Source organism: Oryctolagus cuniculus, chromosome 15, assembly GCF_051225735.1.
Source record: "Oryctolagus cuniculus isolate XC-2025 breed Fujian yellow rabbit chromosome 15, ASM5122573v1, whole genome shotgun sequence".
Taxonomy (NCBI): domain Eukaryota; kingdom Metazoa; phylum Chordata; class Mammalia; order Lagomorpha; family Leporidae; genus Oryctolagus; species Oryctolagus cuniculus.
The window spans coordinates 26,149,093-26,166,518 of record NC_142881.1 but is presented as its reverse complement, the minus strand read 5'-3'; the positions used below and the strand labels follow the sequence as shown (position 1 = coordinate 26,166,518).

The following is a 17,426-nucleotide window of genomic DNA, read 5'->3' as shown; positions in this document are numbered from 1 at the left end:
GCTCAAATGGGATGCCAGCGCAGCAAGTGGCAGCTTTACCTCTTATACCACAGTGCTGGGCCCCACTTCCCACTTTCAATAGGGGCAGCACACATAACGGATTCGGCATTCACCCTGCTCCAAGAATGATCTCACCATAGACAATGACCCTATTTCCAAACAAGGTCACATTCTAAGGTTCTCAGAGGTAAGGATCTCACCACGTGTATTTGTAGGGGACACATATACTTCACCCCCCCAACACCAGCACACTTGAGAACAACGTGTAGTTATTGACAACCAAGGTTTGCTCAGAGACTACCAAAGTCTCTTCCTGCACTCACAGTGGTGCCTGCACAACATTTTAGAAAGTCATGATAAGGAATGTTGCAGAGCTAGGCAGCTTTGGGTTCAAATCAGTCTGTTCATCTGGAGAATGGGGAGAGGGCAGAAGCTGATGAGAAGGGGAGCTGAGAGGATTAAGTGCCTGGCACGGAGCCCAGCTATTATTGCTGCTACTGCCACCCTCTCTTGTTATGACACTAGGCTGTGTCCCTGATGCCAAAGTGCTTAGGAAGTTCCAAGTCCAAGATCAGAGAGACAGTAGGGAGACTGTGAGGGGCAGACAGGACTGGGGGTGGGGTAGGGTGGGGTGTCTTGGCCAAGCCTGGCCTAGCTCTGAGGGTCTGGGGGCCCACGGGAGCTGCCAGCTGGTGTGCATGGGCCCGGCTCAGGGAGGAGGCCTCTGGCTTTTCCAGCCACGCTTCGAGTGCATGTGGGCTGGCCGGCATGTGTTTGACATTTAACACAGTGGGGCCAAGGCTGAGAGCCTGACACTTGCAGCGAGACGCACACACAGGGAAGAAGTTAGAGGCCCAGCAGCTGCCCAAGCAGGCTGGCTCTCGCTGCCTCTGCCCGAACCCAACACAGTGGGCTCATCTCGTGCTCCCCGCCCGCGACCCACAGGCCTGCACACAGAAGAGAGAGCACTGGAGTGGAGAGGTGGGTCCCAGTGCCAGCCTGCCAAGGACTCGCAGGGCAACTGGGGCAAGCAGCTTGGCCTTTCTGGGCACAACCCACGGGGGCTGTGAAGAGGAGAAGGCGTTCGAGAAAGTGTTGCCAAATGCCAGGCACAATCATTCCTACTGCATTTCTCTGCCCCACGTTCTATTCATCTGTAAAATGGCCAAGGCCTGTTTTTGCCCCTCCCTGGGGGCTATTGTGAGGTCGAAAAGGGAAAATGTGCATGATAAGCACTTTGACACCTGCCAAGACCTGGGGAAAGCACCAGAGGCAGTGGCCTTTCACAGCTGTGCCGCCCTGACGTCAGAACCTCAGCTTACTTCTTCCTGACCCTGGCCGAGTCACGTGCCCTCTCTGTGGCACTGTCTGCTCATCTGCAAGGCAACGGTGAGCAAAGCAGCACACCGCGGCAGAGTGTGGGTTAAGTGAGGTCAGCCAGGTGGGCATGCGTGCTGGGCTTACTGCCCGGCCTACAGACACGGGCTTGCCAGATTCAAGGTGAAGAGACTGCCTACTGCCTCCCTGTCTCCAATGCGCTCCTCCAGCCCCCTCCAGCCCTTCACTGAAAGGCCGGCCAGGGGACTTCATGGCCCTTGAGCTCTGCCCCAACACAAGTTGGCTCATGTGACTTCAGCTCTCCTTGGCCAAGAGAGACAGGCACGCTGCCAGGGCAGGCCATCAGGAGAGCCAGTGACTAAGGTCACCAGGTCAGGGACTGTGGCCTCAGCCAGCTCTGAGCATGGCTCTGGGAGGAACCTGGAGCTTCCCCAGGACATATACAATGTGGGGCATGGCTTCCTACTTTGGAATTGGAGCTCCGCCCCTCTCCCCTGCCCCCCCACTCCGCCCTGACACCCACTGCACCCACTGCATGCCAAGCCAGCCGCTCGCCAGCCCCTTTCTTTCATCCCCAGGAAGGTGCTTGGGGCAGCGAGGGTGTGTCCTGGGCAGGGAGAGGGGCACAGCCACGGAGTCCTCAGACCCAGAGGAGGCACCTGGAAGATGCTGAGCAGAGGAAACACTGTGAGAATGGATTCCAGAAAGCCACATCTGGCCGGCGCATAGGCTGCAGAGTGGAGAAAGAGACGCCTGTGTGAGGGATCCTGGCGCTGGCCCAGGGTGTTGGCGGTGACACGCCCCCACAGAGAATGAGGCCTGTCCAGCACAGAGATGTTTTCTGGCACAGTCCTGTTCCCTTCTGGAAGTCTCTAGCTACCCCTAGCCTTGCAGAGACCCCTCTCAAGGTTTCTGAGCTCCCCCCAAGGCTGCCCAACACTCCAAGGACCACCCAAATCAAGGACGAGGCCCTGAACGGGGAGGGGAAGAGGAAAGGAGAACGGGATTTCACTTTCTCTTTCTGGCTGACCCACATCCCCAGCCCCAATTTCTCTTGGTTCTTCTCACCCTCCAAATGGCTCAGAACTGTGGTCCCCAAACTGCCCAGGGCCACCGTGGGATCAAATTCAGACCAAAATCTGGGACAAAGAGCCATTACTTTTTGGAAGCAAAAAGACCCCTCTTCCTCAGGGGTCCTGGGCCCAGAATGCTGTTCAAGGCCTGAGATGGCAGAGCTGGTCCCCAGGGACTCCCCTGATGGGCTTCTTGGACAGAGATGCCTAGAGGGACGCAACTGAGTAGCAAACCCCCACTCTCCTCACCTTCCTCCTTCCGGTCCCCAGCAGTCTCCACTCCCAGTATTTTCTCTATTGCAAATGAGCCAAGGTGCTTCCAGGCCTGAAACTCCCTCCCCACAAGTCTTATGCAAAAGCTAAAAAACAAAAGAACAGGCTGAACAGGGCCTAGGGTGGGGTGGACAGGGCCAAGCTCTTCGCCTGGCCTTGCCCTGACAACATGGAGCCCTCGCTCCTCCTTGGCTCAGGAGTGGCGGAAGAGTTGTGAACCAGCACCTGCCTCCTGAGCCTCCCCCAGAATGGACAGTGGCTGGGCCATTCTGCAACTCTGAAAGCTGCCTCAAAGACTGTAGAAGCTGCCATCATAGCCCAGGGCCACCAGGTAGATCCAGCCAAAGCCAAGCAGACCTCAGGTGTACTGGCCATGAGACTGCCTGCTCCATGGGACTTGGGGAAGTCACCTTCCCACCCCCTCCTCTGTTACAATCTTCATAGCCCCAAGAGACCAGAATACCTGAAGCCTCTCCAAAGGTCCCATTAAGGAGGGTGCCAAGTATGCGACCATCTCTAATGCTGCTTCAATTTGCTGCCCTCTGATGACTTTTTAGGTCTCTACCACCCACACACCCAGGGACACGAGCCTGTTCATGACCTCTCCAGGCACATGCCCTGCCCTTCACACCTCACACGTCCCCACACACCACACAGCTTGCCTCAAGTCCGCCCCTGGCATAGCGTGCTGCCCGCTGCCACTTCCGCAGATTGGACTCACCTGAAGAACTACACTTACTGCACTTGACTGTCACAGTTTCCTTACACACCTGTCTCCCTACAAAAGCCTGGGAGCATCTTGGGAGCCTTGACATTCCCACTGTCCCTCAGTGTCCCACCCATAGCTGGACACAGAACCAGACCACACTTTGCAGCCTGCCTTGCTGTCGTGTGTCTGAATCCTGGCCAAGGGAACAGGAGCAGGGGGGATGTGCACCTCCCCCAACACAACCCATGACATCTCCTGCAACCCAACAGACCCCACATCCGCCTAAGGATGGGGCCTCCTGAGGAGGGAGGGTGAGGGCCTGAATGTTTGCCTGGGGTAGCACGCTCCAGGCACCTGCTTTGATCACCTGCTTTGATCTGGAACCTGAGCAGAAAATAAACCCACCGAGGGTCTTTGACACGGCCGTCAGCCTGTGCAGTGTAGCAGACAGGAGTCCAATCAGGGTCTGTTGAATCACATGGACAGGGAAGACAACATGCAGAATCCACATACGGCATCCAATCAGGTGAGACATCAATGGACGCCCAACACCACTGGAGTCAGCCTCACTCCGGGCCCCAGCCCTATCTAGCAAACCCTATGCTCAGGGTGTAGAGAGCCTAGCTTTCCCCAAGAGGCTAAGAAGGCTGGAGGACTCGACCTTTAAAAGCCACCATAGGTGCATGAGCCACAACTTGAGAGCCTGGTTTCCCAAGTTTGCTGAAAGCACAGAGTTGAATGGCAGGTAGGAGCTCCTCCTCCCCACACAGGCATCAGCACTCTGGTAAGTGAGCACACATGGTCACGGGGTCACTTCCAGGGACAGAACCCAGTGCCTCTCTGAAGCAGCCCACACCATCCCTGGCAGCTTCCGGGAAGGGCTGCAACCATGTTCCTCATACACAGCCAGCTCATCAGGTTATAAATTCCCTCCTTATATGGGCCAGGACAAAGGTCACATACGGACAGAAGAAAAGAAAGAAAGGAATTCACGCCTTCACTTATTCAAGGCTCAATCTTGAGACTAGGCACGTACATCACCAGCGAGCTCCGTGGAGAGGTGACACGGCAAGCCCCAGGCCGGCCCATTGAATTGGAATCTGAATCTCCACAAGATTGCTAAGCAGTTGTGTGTACATTAAAACCTGGGAAGTGGAGCAGGCATTGTGGTGCAGTGAGTTAAGCTGCTGCCTGGGATTCCTGCACCCTGTATCTGACTGCCTGAGATCAAGGCCTCCTTCCCACCCAGCTTCCTGCCAATGTGTACTGGGATCAGCAGATGGTGGCTCAAGTACTTGGGTCCCTGGAACCCACATGGGAGACCCAAATGAAGCTCCTGGCTCCTGGCTTCAGCCTGGCCCAGCCCTGACTATTGTGGCCATTTGGGGAAGGAACAAATAGATGGAAGATCTCTCTTTCTCTCTCGTTCTCTGTTGATCTGCCTTTCAAATAAATAAAAATAAACTTCTAAAAATCTGGAAAGCCTTTACTGTTCTTTGCCATAAAAGTTCCATCTAATCATTACCAAGTAAATCCCGACAGCAAGCCCAGCTGATAGGCAAAGATGGGGCATGGGACGGAGAATGGCAGCTTTGAGAATTTGCTATAGTGGTGAAGGGGAGCTGTAGGCTTCTCTCTCTTTCTGTCACCGCTTTGGTATTCGCAGCACCAGCTCACCATGCATGCAATTCTTTATTCAGTAACGATTTTCCAAGCACACACCATGTGGCGGGCACTGTTCTAGGCAGCCGGAAAACAGGCGCTATGGAGCTGGCAAGGGCCTGCTCTCCTAAGCTCACAGGCTGGGGGAAGGGAGATGAGACAGCACACAAGTCAACTGACTATTAATAAGGTAATGAGAGATTGTGACAAAGTGACCAAGAGTGACAGTACCTGGGGGTGCCATGTGAGCTTAGACCTGAGCGCTGTGGGGTCACCTGCCTGAAGGGCTGGGGGAGGGGCTTCCCCAGAAGAGGGATCTGCAACAGCAAAGGCCCTGAGAACGCTGCGTGCTTGGTGTCCTGGGAACAGCAAGCAAGGGAAAGCAGGCTGGCAGGGACGGCTGCAGGGGCAGGCAGGGGCTGCTACACAGGCGGAGCTGGGGGAAGGCCAAGGACTTGAGTTCATGTCCAAAAGAAAGGAGGTCTTTCAGGAAGGAAAGCAGAGGTAAGGATAGCTGACTTACATGTTTTATTTTTTAAGCATGTATTTATTTATTTGAAAGCACAGAGGTGGGGGGACAGAGGGAGAGAGGGAGAGAGGGATAGGGAGAGAGAGAGAAAGATCTGCTATCCTCTGCAACAGCTAGGGCTGGGCCAGGCCAGGTCAAAGCCAGGAGCTACAGACTCCATCCAGGTCTCCCACACAGGTGACAGGAACCCAAATATTTGGGCCATCATCTGCTCTCACCAGGCCCATTAGCAGGAAGCCAGATCAGAAGTGCAAAGTAACCAGGTCTGGACCCAGGCACTCTGATATGAGATGCAGGCATCCCAAACAACAGCTTAACCTGCCCCTGACTTAGGTTTTAAGAGGGTCAAGTGAACTGGTGGAGAGCCTGGATTATGAGTGGGGAGACCCCTGAGGATGCTGTCTCGGTTGCCCAGGTGAGAGGTGATGGGGCTGGATCAAGTAGCTGGAGTGGAAGTGGGTTTTCCGAGCTCATTGTGAGGACCAGGAAGTTGAGTCCCTGTCTGTTGGCTTGGATGTAGGACATGACTGGCCAGGTCAGGGGTGATCCCAAACGGGTTTGAATCCTTTTGGCACCTCAGGTGCTCCCAACAGCTGACCCTGGCAGCCCAGGTGCCCAAACCAGTCTGATGGCTTTGCAGACACTGGCTTTGATGGGCCCCACCCCCAATCTTCAGGGTCAGTTGGCCAAAAACTCTCCTCCTGTAACTTCTTTATGGGACCTCCTTCAGCCACAGGCTTCCAGTGTCTCTTGACACTGGAAGAAGGGAAGGACAGGTAGAACCCAGGGAAAAGAAAAAAAAAATCCCCAAGCTGAGAACAAAACATAGGCAGGGTTGCCAGGGGAGACCTTATAAAGCGGCCCACGCAGCCCTGCCTGGCTCTGCTGCCAGCTCCGTTTTACGAGGCTTTCCCGGGGGCAGCAGGGCTCCAGCCAGGGAAGGGGGAAATGCCGCAGGAAAATCTCCCCCGCAGAGCAGCTGGGGGTCACTTCTGCAGGTGGCCGCCCCAGCCTCTGACCTGGGTGACGGGTTCCTTGGGTGACCTCATAAATGAGGACCACTGCCCAGCAAGGGGGAGGTGCCGAAGGAGGAGGGAAGCAGGAGGAGGTGCCCGCTGTGCACCTGAATGCAGACCTGCCCCTTGGGCTCTGTCCTCCCGGGGCTCCAGACCTCATGGCCAGGAAAGCCGCTGAGGCCCCGGAACCCAAGCCCATCCCCTGGCCCCACTTTCCTAGTACCAGCTGCTGGCACATCCCCGCTCCCCAAGGCACGAGGAAGAGAACATTTATCAGACACCTCCTCTACCTGTACCACTTTCTTATTCTTTTAAAGTACCCGAAGCAGACAGGGCAAAATGTTAACATTTGTACCCATTGGCCGGGAGGCACTGATGCCTGTTATGTTATTTTCAGTAGGGTTTCATAATTGGAAATAAACACTAGAAAAGAAAGGTGGTCCAGAGAAGCTGCTGGAAGGGGCCGGGCTGGAGAGCAGGGGAGTCCTGGTGAGCAGGCTGTGGACGCAGGTGGGGAAGCAGGAGGTACACCGAAGTGAAAGACGGTGCAGTGACTGAGAGAGGGGCAGGAGGGGGAGGGGCGCAGACAGCAGCTGGGCTGAGGCACACGTGTGATTGACAAGCCAGGACATCGAGAAGGGCCAGCCTAGCAGTCGTGTCCACTGGGACAGGAATCAGCCCGCAGGCCACCCACCCCTCGGCCCCACCCTCAACTAAGTGACCTGCCCAGAGCAGCTGCACGCCCCCACTCTGATGACACAGGCTTGGACCAGAGAACACTGCTGTTCACGGGACAGCAAAGCCCTGCCCCAAACCTGCCCCCAAGGTCTACCTGACCCTCGTCCCTGACAACTGCTGGGGTATTTTGGGGCCAGCCTGACTCGACAAGAACCACTCCCTTTCCTGGACACATGCCATGGTTCAGCTGTTTCTAGAGGGACAGCAGTGGGGCAGGAACAGCTAACATGGGCTAGGGAGGGATTAGCAATGGAACAGACAGATGACACCCGGGGGACCCTCTGTCGGGACAGAGAGGGGAAGGGAGGCGCGGCGCTAGCCTGAGGCTCCTGCTCTCCATGCCCAAGCCCTACCCATGGGGACCCAAATCCTACTCTCTGCAGGGGAGCCTGGGGGACAGAGGGTTGAGTCACTGCCAGTCCCCTGCTCTGGGCACAGCATAACCCAGGGAGGGAAGAGAGCAGCCCCTCTCTTCTGGGAGGGGGACTGGGCCAATGGTTGGGTCTCCTGGGTGCCCTCTGCAGGCAGGGCACCCACCTGCTGAGGAGCCAACACTGCCCCCTGATGCCAACAGGAACGCTGCGGTGAGTGAGTCATCTCAGGAAAAGCACTAACCAAGAGCCAGTCCCACAGCGCCTGGGAAGGGGACACCGCTTCCCACTCCTGCCAGAGCTTTGCCTTGCCTGATCCCAGTCAGTGACGCCCATTCAGACCAGGGCCGGCCTCCCACCCTGCCCTTCTCCTAAACCCCTGCGTGGGACCAGGTAGCATCCTAGGCAGAGAAACCCAGAGACTGACAGAGCCAGAACCAGAGTGAGAGACAGGGCCCCCGGGAGGCTGGCTCAGGAGAGCAGCAGGAGGCTCAGGCAGAGGCCACTGGTCCAGACAGACAGGCGCAGAGACTCAGAGACCTAAGGGAGAATGAGAAAGGCAGCAGCGGAGGGCAGAGAGAGAACCCGCCCCCAGGAGACTCCAAGACTCTGGGCCAGAGACGGGAAAGGCAAGCACACACAGAGAAGCTGACAGTTTCTGTGTCCAGCCTGGGCAGGTGGGCCAGACAGCATCACCCTCAACAGGCCCCCCAAACCCCTATGCCTTCCTGGCCAAGCAGAGAAAGGGCCCTCTCCTCTGAGGGGCAGGCCTCCCAGGCTGGCTCTGCAGGGTTCCGGCCCAGGCAGGGCCGCAGCAGAGAGGCAGCAGAGGTGAGGGTTGGCACAAGGCTTCCCCAGCCAGGCTGCCTGCCCTGAACGCCTGTTCTACCAAGTGTCCGCCAGGTGACCTTGAGGTCCTTACTAAAAAAAGTTCAGGGAGGGGCCGGCTCCGTGGCATAGGACGTTAATCCTCCCCCTGTGGCACCAGTTTCCCATGTGGGCACTGGTTCTGGTCCCGGCTGCTCCTCTTCCAGTCCAGCTCTCTGCTATGGCCTGGGAAAGCAGTGGGGGTGGCCCAAGTCCTTGGGCCCCTGCACCTGCATGGGAGACCGGGAGGAAGCACCTGGCTTCCTCGCAGCTCTACCCGTTGCAGCCATCTGGGGAGTGAACCAATGAAAAGAAGACCCTTCTTTCTGTCTCTCCCTCTCACTGTCTATAACTCTACCTCTCAAATAAATAATCTTTAAAAAGAAAAATGTTTAGGGAAGGATGAGCGTTTGGCACAGTGGTTAAGCCATTGCTTTGGAACGCCCATATTCCATGTCAGAGTGTGTGGTTTGAGTCCTGGCTCCACTGTGATCCCAGCTTCCCGCTAATGCACACCCTAGGAGGCAGCTGGTGATGGATCAAATACTCAGGTCCCTGCCACTCATGTGGGAGACCTGGGTTGAGTTCCTGGCTCCTGGCTTTGGCCTGGCTCAGCTCTGGCTGTTGTGGGCATTTTGGGAATAAATCAGTGGATGGGAGATCTCTGTGTCTCTGCCTTTCAAATAAATTTTTAAAATAAATATAAATTTTAAGGACTAGAGTAGAATGGTAGAGCCTATATCCCAGGCTAGGTTTCTTTTTTTTTTCTTAAGATTTATTTATTTATTTGAAAGTCAGAGTTACACAGAGAGAAGGAGAGGCAGAGAGAGAGAGGTCTTCCATCTGATGGTTCACTTCCCAGATGGCCACAACAGCTGGAGTTGTGTCAATCCGAAGCCAGGAGCCAGGAGCTTCTTCCCGGTCTCCCACTCAGGTGCAGGGGCCCAAGGACTTGGGCCATCCTCTACTGCTTTCCCAGGCCACAGCAGAGAGATGGACAGGAAGTGGAGCAGCCAGGTCTTGAACTGGCGCCCATATGGTTTGCTGGCACTTCAGGCCAGGGCATTAAACCACTGTGCCACAGCGCCGGTCCCCCCAGGCTAGGTTTTAAGCAGTATGGGGTATGGGGCCTAGGCCTGCCCAAGGGGCCATCACCCCTTAGGGTGCTCCTCACTCAAGGTCTGTCCTTAGGCTCGTTCCTTCCTTCTCACCTTCCTGAATTGAAGAGAAGGCTTCCAGGGCCAGAGCTGGGGTGGGCAGGGGTAGCCTGGAGCAAGGCAGAGCTGACTCCCGCTCGCAGCAGGTCGGAGTCTCCTCAGTGCCAAGACTCCAGAGTTCTCGTCTGCTGCATCCCATCAGAAACTCTTCCCAAGCCTTTTCCAACTTGAGACACAGGGCCCAGCCCTGGGCAGTGAGATCCGGGAGACTGGATGGAGGAGTGGCCTAGGCTTGTTTGTAACCTCTCACAGGTGAATCCCTGGAACGCTGACTTAAGAGTTGCTCATCCCTGGGGCCAGCACTGTGGTGCAGCAGGTTTTTAAAGCCCCAGCCTGAAGCGCTGGCATCCCATATGAGTGCCGGTTCTAGTCCCGGCTACTCCACTTCCCATCCAACTCTCAGCTATGGCCTGGGAGAGCAGTAGAAGATGGCCCAAGTCCTTGGGCCCCTGTACCCATGTGGGAGACCTGGAGGAGGTTCCTGGCTCCTGGCTCCGGATCAGCTCAGCTCTGGCCGTTGCGGTCATTTGGGGATGAACCAGCAGAATTGATGCTGATATCCACCAGGGCATCCTGCCTCCCCCAAGCAGGTTCTCAACCGCAGCCCCCAATAAACAGCTCGTGTCCTGACCCAGGCCAGTCACAGCCGCCAGACGGGGATGAAGGAGCAGACGGAACCTCCCAGTTTTTAGTCCTCCTACACAATTTTCTTAAAATGTTGTCACATTGGCCCAGTCTCTGCTGTTTGGGTCACCCCCGCCCCTAGCGCTGTTGAATGAGGGAGGACAGGCGTGGCCCCAGCACCCCCCCAGGGGTACACACAGAAGTCTCCCTCCACCTTCCCACTGGGGATTTCTCCTCCCAAGATTCCAAGCTGAGGAGTGAAGCCCTTGGAATCTCAAGACAAAACAAGCCTGTCTCCCCAGGAAGTGAGACAGTCCAGCCCTTACCAGGGATGCCTGCAGGAGCTGGCTCCTGTCTCGGGGGAAGAATGGCCACTTGTCACACACTGAGCCACCCTCTGCAAGCAGTGCAGCTCCCGCCCATGCACCAGCCTCATGCTTCCTGTTTGGTTTGTTTGGGTTTTTTTTTAAGGTACATCTGAATGTGGCCCATTTAGGCCCAGGGACCCCCCTGCCCATTCCTAGCCTCCTCCCCAGTCCCCAGCCGGCACTGAGCTCAGAGCGGCAGCAGGGCTGAACTGGCCACTTTGTTCTGCCGGGCACCAGATAAAGACACCCTAATTAGCAGATGGAGCCAAGCCCCGGCTGGCTTTGAGGCCAGTCTCCTCGTGGCCCTGAGCATTCATTCACACACTGGAGATGTCCCCCCCCCTCCATCCAGACTAGGCAGATTCTTCCCTCTTTAGAGGCGGCAAAGGCCATAAGGGGTGACATCATAATGACAGCGCTCCCGGCTGCTCCAGGCAGGGCGGCAAAGGGTTCCTGCTTTGCCTTCTTCACATCTCCCAACAGGGAGGAGGTGGAGACTCCTGCATTAGGTAATTGCCCCGGATACCCCGACTGCTAAGAGGCAGGGCTCAGGTGCAAACCTCACGGAGTGTCTGGTAACAGCCGCGGCTTTCACAGGAGACTGCCCACCTGGCACCAGGGATCCCACAGGCCCTCTGGGAGAGCCTGATGTCATCCAACTGTGTAGGTCTCTGGGGATCTAGAATCTCTTTTTTTCCCAGACTCCAGCTCAAGTAAGCACAGAAAGGAAACAGCGCCAATTCTCCAACAACTCCTACAATGGAATAATGTGAGCGTGTGTCCTGGAGACACAGGGACTGCAGCCCTAAAACCAACCGGGAGCTGAGGTCCAGCCTGGTGGCAGGTTGCTGATGAGGGGGATCGATGCAGGTCACATCAGCTGCCCTGCTGGGGGCAGATGGCCTCCCAGGGTTGGGGGACAGAGTCTGTTTTCCCTCTGAAAAGCTCCCAGGCAGCCTCCAGCCCACTCTGGCCGTCCCATATGCTTGGTTCCACAAGTGTCAAAAGCAAATTCAGGGGCCAGCGCTGTGGCATAGAAGGTTAAGCCTCTGCCTGCAGTACCAGCATCCCATTTGGGCACCGGTTCAAGACCTGGCTGCTTCATTTCCAATCGAGCTCCCTGCTAATGCACCTGGGAAAGCAGTGGAAGATGGCTCAAGTGCTTGGGCCCCTGCAGCCACGTGGGAGACCTGGAAGAAGCTCCTGGCTCCTGGCTCCTGGCTCCTGGCTCCTTGCTTCAGCCTGACCCAGCCCCAGCCATTGTGGCCATTTGAGGGGTGAACCAGCAGATGAAAGATTCTCTCTTTCCCTCTCTTTCTCTCTCTGTATCTCTGCCTTTCAATTTCAAATAAATAAATCTTAAAACAACAACAACAACAAAAAGCAAATTCAACTGTTGCCATCATCAGCAAGGGGAGGGAGGACAGGAATGCCGAGAGCTTTAGCACCCCAGACTGGGAGCACCTCCACAGGCAGGATGCAGAGCCTCCCTCCACCCCCACCCCCACCCCCAGTGCAGGCCTCATGGGGGTGGTCTACAGCTGAGACCTACCTGGTGCAATACCCACTTGGTGCGTCTCGGCCTATGCTGTCTCTTCCACCAGCTGACGCCTCCTGCTCAGGCCAGGACAATCAGCCTAGCTCTTGCCCTCAGTGTCCCAGCAGCAAGCACAGGGCCAGCCACACAGCTGGCACTCCTCCAGGGTACCAGGATTAGTGTGAGATTCCCTCTGGCAAGAAGGGAGTGCCTCGGTCATGGCTGAAGCTTCAAAGAGCTACACGCACTCACACACGCGTACAGAACACTCACCTGGCCACCCCCAAATAGCCTCCTTCCCTTCATTCTCCAGTGGTGGGGGGGCCCACGGGGCCCAACACACTTCCCAGCCAATTCTCCTGCTGGTTAGCCAAAGAGGACCAGGCCAGTTTCCTAGGCCTGGGAGCAGAGGAGGAGAGAGGTCTGCAGAGGCAGCGACTGCATTCCAAGGTCTCTCTGACGCGAGTGACACCCAAACACACCCTGACATGACACCTTACCCCGGGAAAACGAGGTGTGCAGCTCCAAGCAGTCATGCAGGTGTGAGCTGACTCAGACGCTGTCTGGCAGAGCTGGAGTTCACTATTCAAGGATGAGAGAGGAGGTGGCAGGGAGGCCAGGGGGAGCGGGCTAAGCTCCAGGAAGCAGCTGAGCCTTTCAGAGAGCCAGAGAGTGGTCTTCTGCTCTGGGCACAGGCGACTTCCCTCTAGAGAGACTGACAGCACCTGCCACCCCCACCTTGCCCCATCCCCACCAACCAGGAGCTCTCTGTCCTCTCAGCCAGACACAAAGAGGACTCCTAGTGGAGAGGCCAGACTCCCAGGTGGGAATGAACGAGAAGCTGGAGCGCCCGAGTCCTAGCTCTGCTCTCACTTGCTGATCCTGCGACTCTGGGCAAATGACTTCCCCTTTTGGGGCCCCATTTCCTCCTCTGTCAAGTGAGGGAAAGAGGCTCTAGCCAAGTGTGACCAGCTTCATCTCAACACGCCATTGCCAACAGTTGGTGGCAATGTCCTGAAGATATCTGTTATATACAGACTCTGAGACCATGTCTGAGCCCGTGATCAACAATGTCTGCCATAGGCACACGACGGAAAAGTTCTGGGATCAGTTAACGATGTCTGCTGCGGGCATGGGTGCAACATGGCAACATAGCATCCTGGTAAATGACCTCTAAGGGCCTATGCTTGTTAAACTTAGCAATTCCACCCCTGCCTGCCCAGTGGACATGGCTAATCACAGCTGACAAACATGCATCTCCCATATTGTGACATTTGCATAGAGTGGATTTCTCCCCTTGAAAGACATTCTCACATCCCTGCAGCAAACACCCGCAAGACTTCACCCAGAAGTTCAAAGCCAACAAACAGTGCCAAGGTCTAACACTTGGAGGACATTCCAGCTTCTCTCACCCTGCCTCCAGTCCACAAAGGAGCTTCCTTCAGGATGCGAAGATCCTACCCAGGCCCCAAGGAGAGGCCAAAGAACCAGCAAAGAGCAGAGATGGCTTCTGATTTTCCAGAGCACAAATGGGGGTCTGACCTACGGCCATTAGGATCAGGGCATGGCTGAACCTGCTCGGCCCTAGAGGTACCCAAAAAGGTGCTCACAGACCGACAGGAAAAGATTGATTTCCCAGGCACACCTGCACGTGGGAGCCTCTCGCATCTCTGGGCTGCTTCAGGTCATCTGCCACGCTCCTCTGCTCTCTTTGCATCTGCAGGGCCCGATGTGGTGGCTCCCTGGCCTGAACCCAACCCTCTGGGTGTTACTTCCTCTTTGCACAGATGTGCAGAGGCGCTCCCCAAGATACTCATCCCTGCTGCCACCACCCCACTCCCACCTCTCTGCATACATTCAGAGCCAGGTCCTGGGTCTCTCCGGACGCTCCCCTCCCCCAACACACACACAAACACACAGGCCTTCTTAGCCACAGCACTGGGAAAGAGCACACAAAGCTGCAAGCTCCATCTGCTTGGATGGGAAAAAATAAACCAAATTTTCCAATACCCTGCAGCTGGACAAGATATAACTCCAGGATTAAAACTCAATGGTGGGGGCTGGCGCCGTGGCTCACTAGGCTAATCCTCCGCCTTGTGGCGCTGGCACACTGGGTTCTAGTCCCGGTCGGGGCGCCAGATTCTGTCCCGGTTGCCCCTCTTCCAGGCCAGCTCTCTGCTGTGGCCAGGGAGTGCAGTGGAGGATGGCCCAGGTGCTTGGGCCCTGCACCCCATGGGAGACCAGGAAAAGCACCTGGCTCCTGCCACAGGATCAGCGCGGTGCGCTGGCCACAGCGCGCTGGCCACGGCGGCCATTGGAGGGTGAACCAACGGCAAAAGGAAGACCTTTCTCTCTGTCTCTCTCTCTCTCACTGTCCACTCTGCCTGACCACCCCCCCCCCAAAAAAAAAAAAAAAAAAACCAAACTCAATGGTGGGGCCGGTGCTGTGGTGTAGCGGGTAAAGCCACTGCCTGGAGTGCTGGCATCCCACATGGGTGCTGGTTCGAGTCCTGGCTGCTCTACTTCCAATCCAGCTCTCTGCTATGGCCTGGGAAAGCAGTAGAAGATGGCCCAAGTCCTTGGGCCCCTGCACCCACATGGGAGACCCGGAGGAAGCTCCTGGCTCCTGGCTCCGGATTGGCACAGCTCCAGCCATTGCGGTCATTTGGGGAGTGAACCAGCAGATGGAAGACTCTCTCTCTCTCTCTCTCTTTCTCTCTCTGTAACTCTGACTTTCAAGTAAATAAATAAATCTTTTTAAAAAATCAACTGTAAGAGGCCGGCGCCACAGCTCAATAGGCTAATCCTCCGCCTAGCGGCGCCGGCACACCGGGTTCTAGTCCCGGTCGGGGCGCCGGATTCTGTCCCGGTTGCCCCTCTTCCAGGCCAGCTCTCTGCTGTGGCCAGGGAGTGCAGTGGAGGATGGCCCAAGTGCTTGGGCCCTGCACCCCATGGGAGACCAGGAAAAGCACCTGGCTCCTGGCTCCGGCCATCAGATCAGCGCGGTGCACCAGCCACAGCGCGCTGGCCGCGGCAGCCATTGGAGAGTGAACCAACAGCAAAAGGAAGACCTTTCTCTCTGTCTCTCTCTCTCACTGTCCACTCTGCCTGTAAAAAAAAAAAAAAAAAAAAAAAAAAAAATCAACTGTAAGAAGGAGGGCAGTTGGCATAGCAGTTAACACATCACTTGGAATGCCACATCCCTACCAGAGTGCCTGGGTTTGAGTCCTGGCTCTGCTTCCAATTCCAGCCCCCTATTAATGCACACCCTGGGCAACAGTGGGTAATAACTCAAATACTCGGATCCCTGCCACCCACATGGGAGACCGGAACTGAGATCTGGGCCTGACCCAGCCCTGGCTGCTGCATTTGAGGAGAGAACCAGCTGCTGGAAGATTTTTGTCTTTCTGCCTTTCAAATTAATTTTTTTAAAGATAAGCAGCTTTCCCATCTTGAGCCTGCCTCCAGTACCCTCATAACCAAGAACCTCCTCCCAACACTCCACAGCCTTCCCTGTCCCCAGCCCAAAACACCTGTCCAGGGGTGCGTGGAGAGAAGCTGGAGTTTGTCCCCAGGAATTGGAGACAACATAATGGAAGCATTGGAGCAGGAGCCAACTCTCAGGGGCAGGGGAATCAGCCACGGAATTCCCAGGCGCCCAGGGAAGCCCCTGGAATCCCTCTGTGTTCCACTACAGATCTGAAAGAGCAAGGAAAAGCTGTCGGCCAATAATTACTTTCTAAAAAAGTGTGTTTTCCTAACAGTGCTGCTGGGAGGAGAGGAGGCGGGCAATGAAGCTTTGCAAGAGAACAGTATTCACCTAGAAAACCCTCACCACCACCACCTGCCTCCCGCCTGCAGGCAGACAAAGCTTTTGGGTGCAAGCAAAGCCTACAGGACCAGGGCCCAGACAGAACCCGACCTGCGGAGGGAGTGGCATCTCCAGCTATTTTCTCCTGACATCTCTAAAGGTCTACACCTCAGGGCACCTCGGCTTCCCAATCCAGAATCTCTGAGCCAGACCCATTTCTAAAGGTTTTCTTCACTTGGACGGTCTCATTTCTTTCTTACTAGTACCTTATCAGGGCAGGTATTTTTATTAACTCCATCATACAGGTGAGAAAATTGAGGCACAGATAACTCACCAAGGTTATACAGATAGTAAATGCTGGAGCTGGTTCTGGAACCCAACCACCCCAGCCCTGGAGTACACGCCCACACCACTGTACTACACCCCAAGGCACTCTCAGTATGCTTCCCCGTGACACGAGAGCCGCCGTCAAAGGGCTTAGCACTCCAGTATGTAGCTTGTGGATTTTCTGCAATATCTGAATACAAGATTTCGGTTTGAAAAGATAATTTAGGCAGGTACCTGGGGCTGGCTCTAATGAGATCTAACCAGTTACATTCCATGAGAATGATCTGGGAAGATGGTCCAGGAAAAATGAGGTGATGTGATTTTCACAGTTATTCTCATTTTCTCTCTCTGGTTAGATATGAGTGTATTCTCAATGTCAACCTTTTTTCAACCTGTGTTTTCTGTTCCATTATACTGTAATGAGCAGGAGAGGCATTTTATTGTCAAATCCCCACGTTTCCCTGCTTCTCTAATAGGTGTCTCTTGAATTATTAAATACCAGTGTTGTAAAAAAAAATACATGAATACATTCTCTTCCAATAAAAAGAGGAAAACATTGCAGACAAGGCTGAGGTTTCCCCGACCATCTGATGTCCCTAATTTCTTGAGAGGACGGCTTCCAGAGCTCCCCAAACCACCTACACGCGCGCACTGCCATGTCCCTGCCGAGACGGCTGCTTTTACGATGGTTCTCACCCTGTAAATATGGTTGTGAGCTTGTGTTGCTCATTCACTAGCAGGTCCTGGAGACCCACCCATGGAACTGGGATCAGCCACATCTGTTCTGGCTGTCACACTCCACAGCAGGAGCACGACATGGTTTACTCTACGGATGGCCACTTAGGCTGCTTCCCCTTTGCCCCACAGCAAACAACAGGAGCCTCTCTGTGCCTTCCTGGGCCTGGCCTTAGTCAAGGCCAATGTTCTCTCCTTCTAGGGCGTGTGAGCAGTCAGTGGCCAGAGCTC

At 55.5% G+C, this 17,426-nt stretch overlaps 1 protein-coding gene across 5 annotated transcripts in view; it reads right to left on the bottom strand.

Annotated features, from left to right (window-relative positions):
* SH3PXD2A (SH3 and PX domains 2A) overlaps nt 1-17,426 on the bottom strand; it is a 234,593-nt gene that overhangs the window by 155,197 nt on the left and 61,970 nt on the right. Inside the window, exon 1 of one of the 5 annotated variants that reach the window (XM_089314354.1) lies at nt 12,823-13,046. The exons of the other annotated variants lie outside the window; for them this stretch is intronic. Within the exon in view, the coding sequence (XP_089170480.1) occupies nt 12,823-12,858 (36 nt within the window). The 5' untranslated portion in view covers nt 12,859-13,046. Of the gene's footprint in view, nt 1-12,822; nt 13,047-17,426 lie in introns of those variants that run through there. 5 annotated transcript variants of the gene reach the window in all.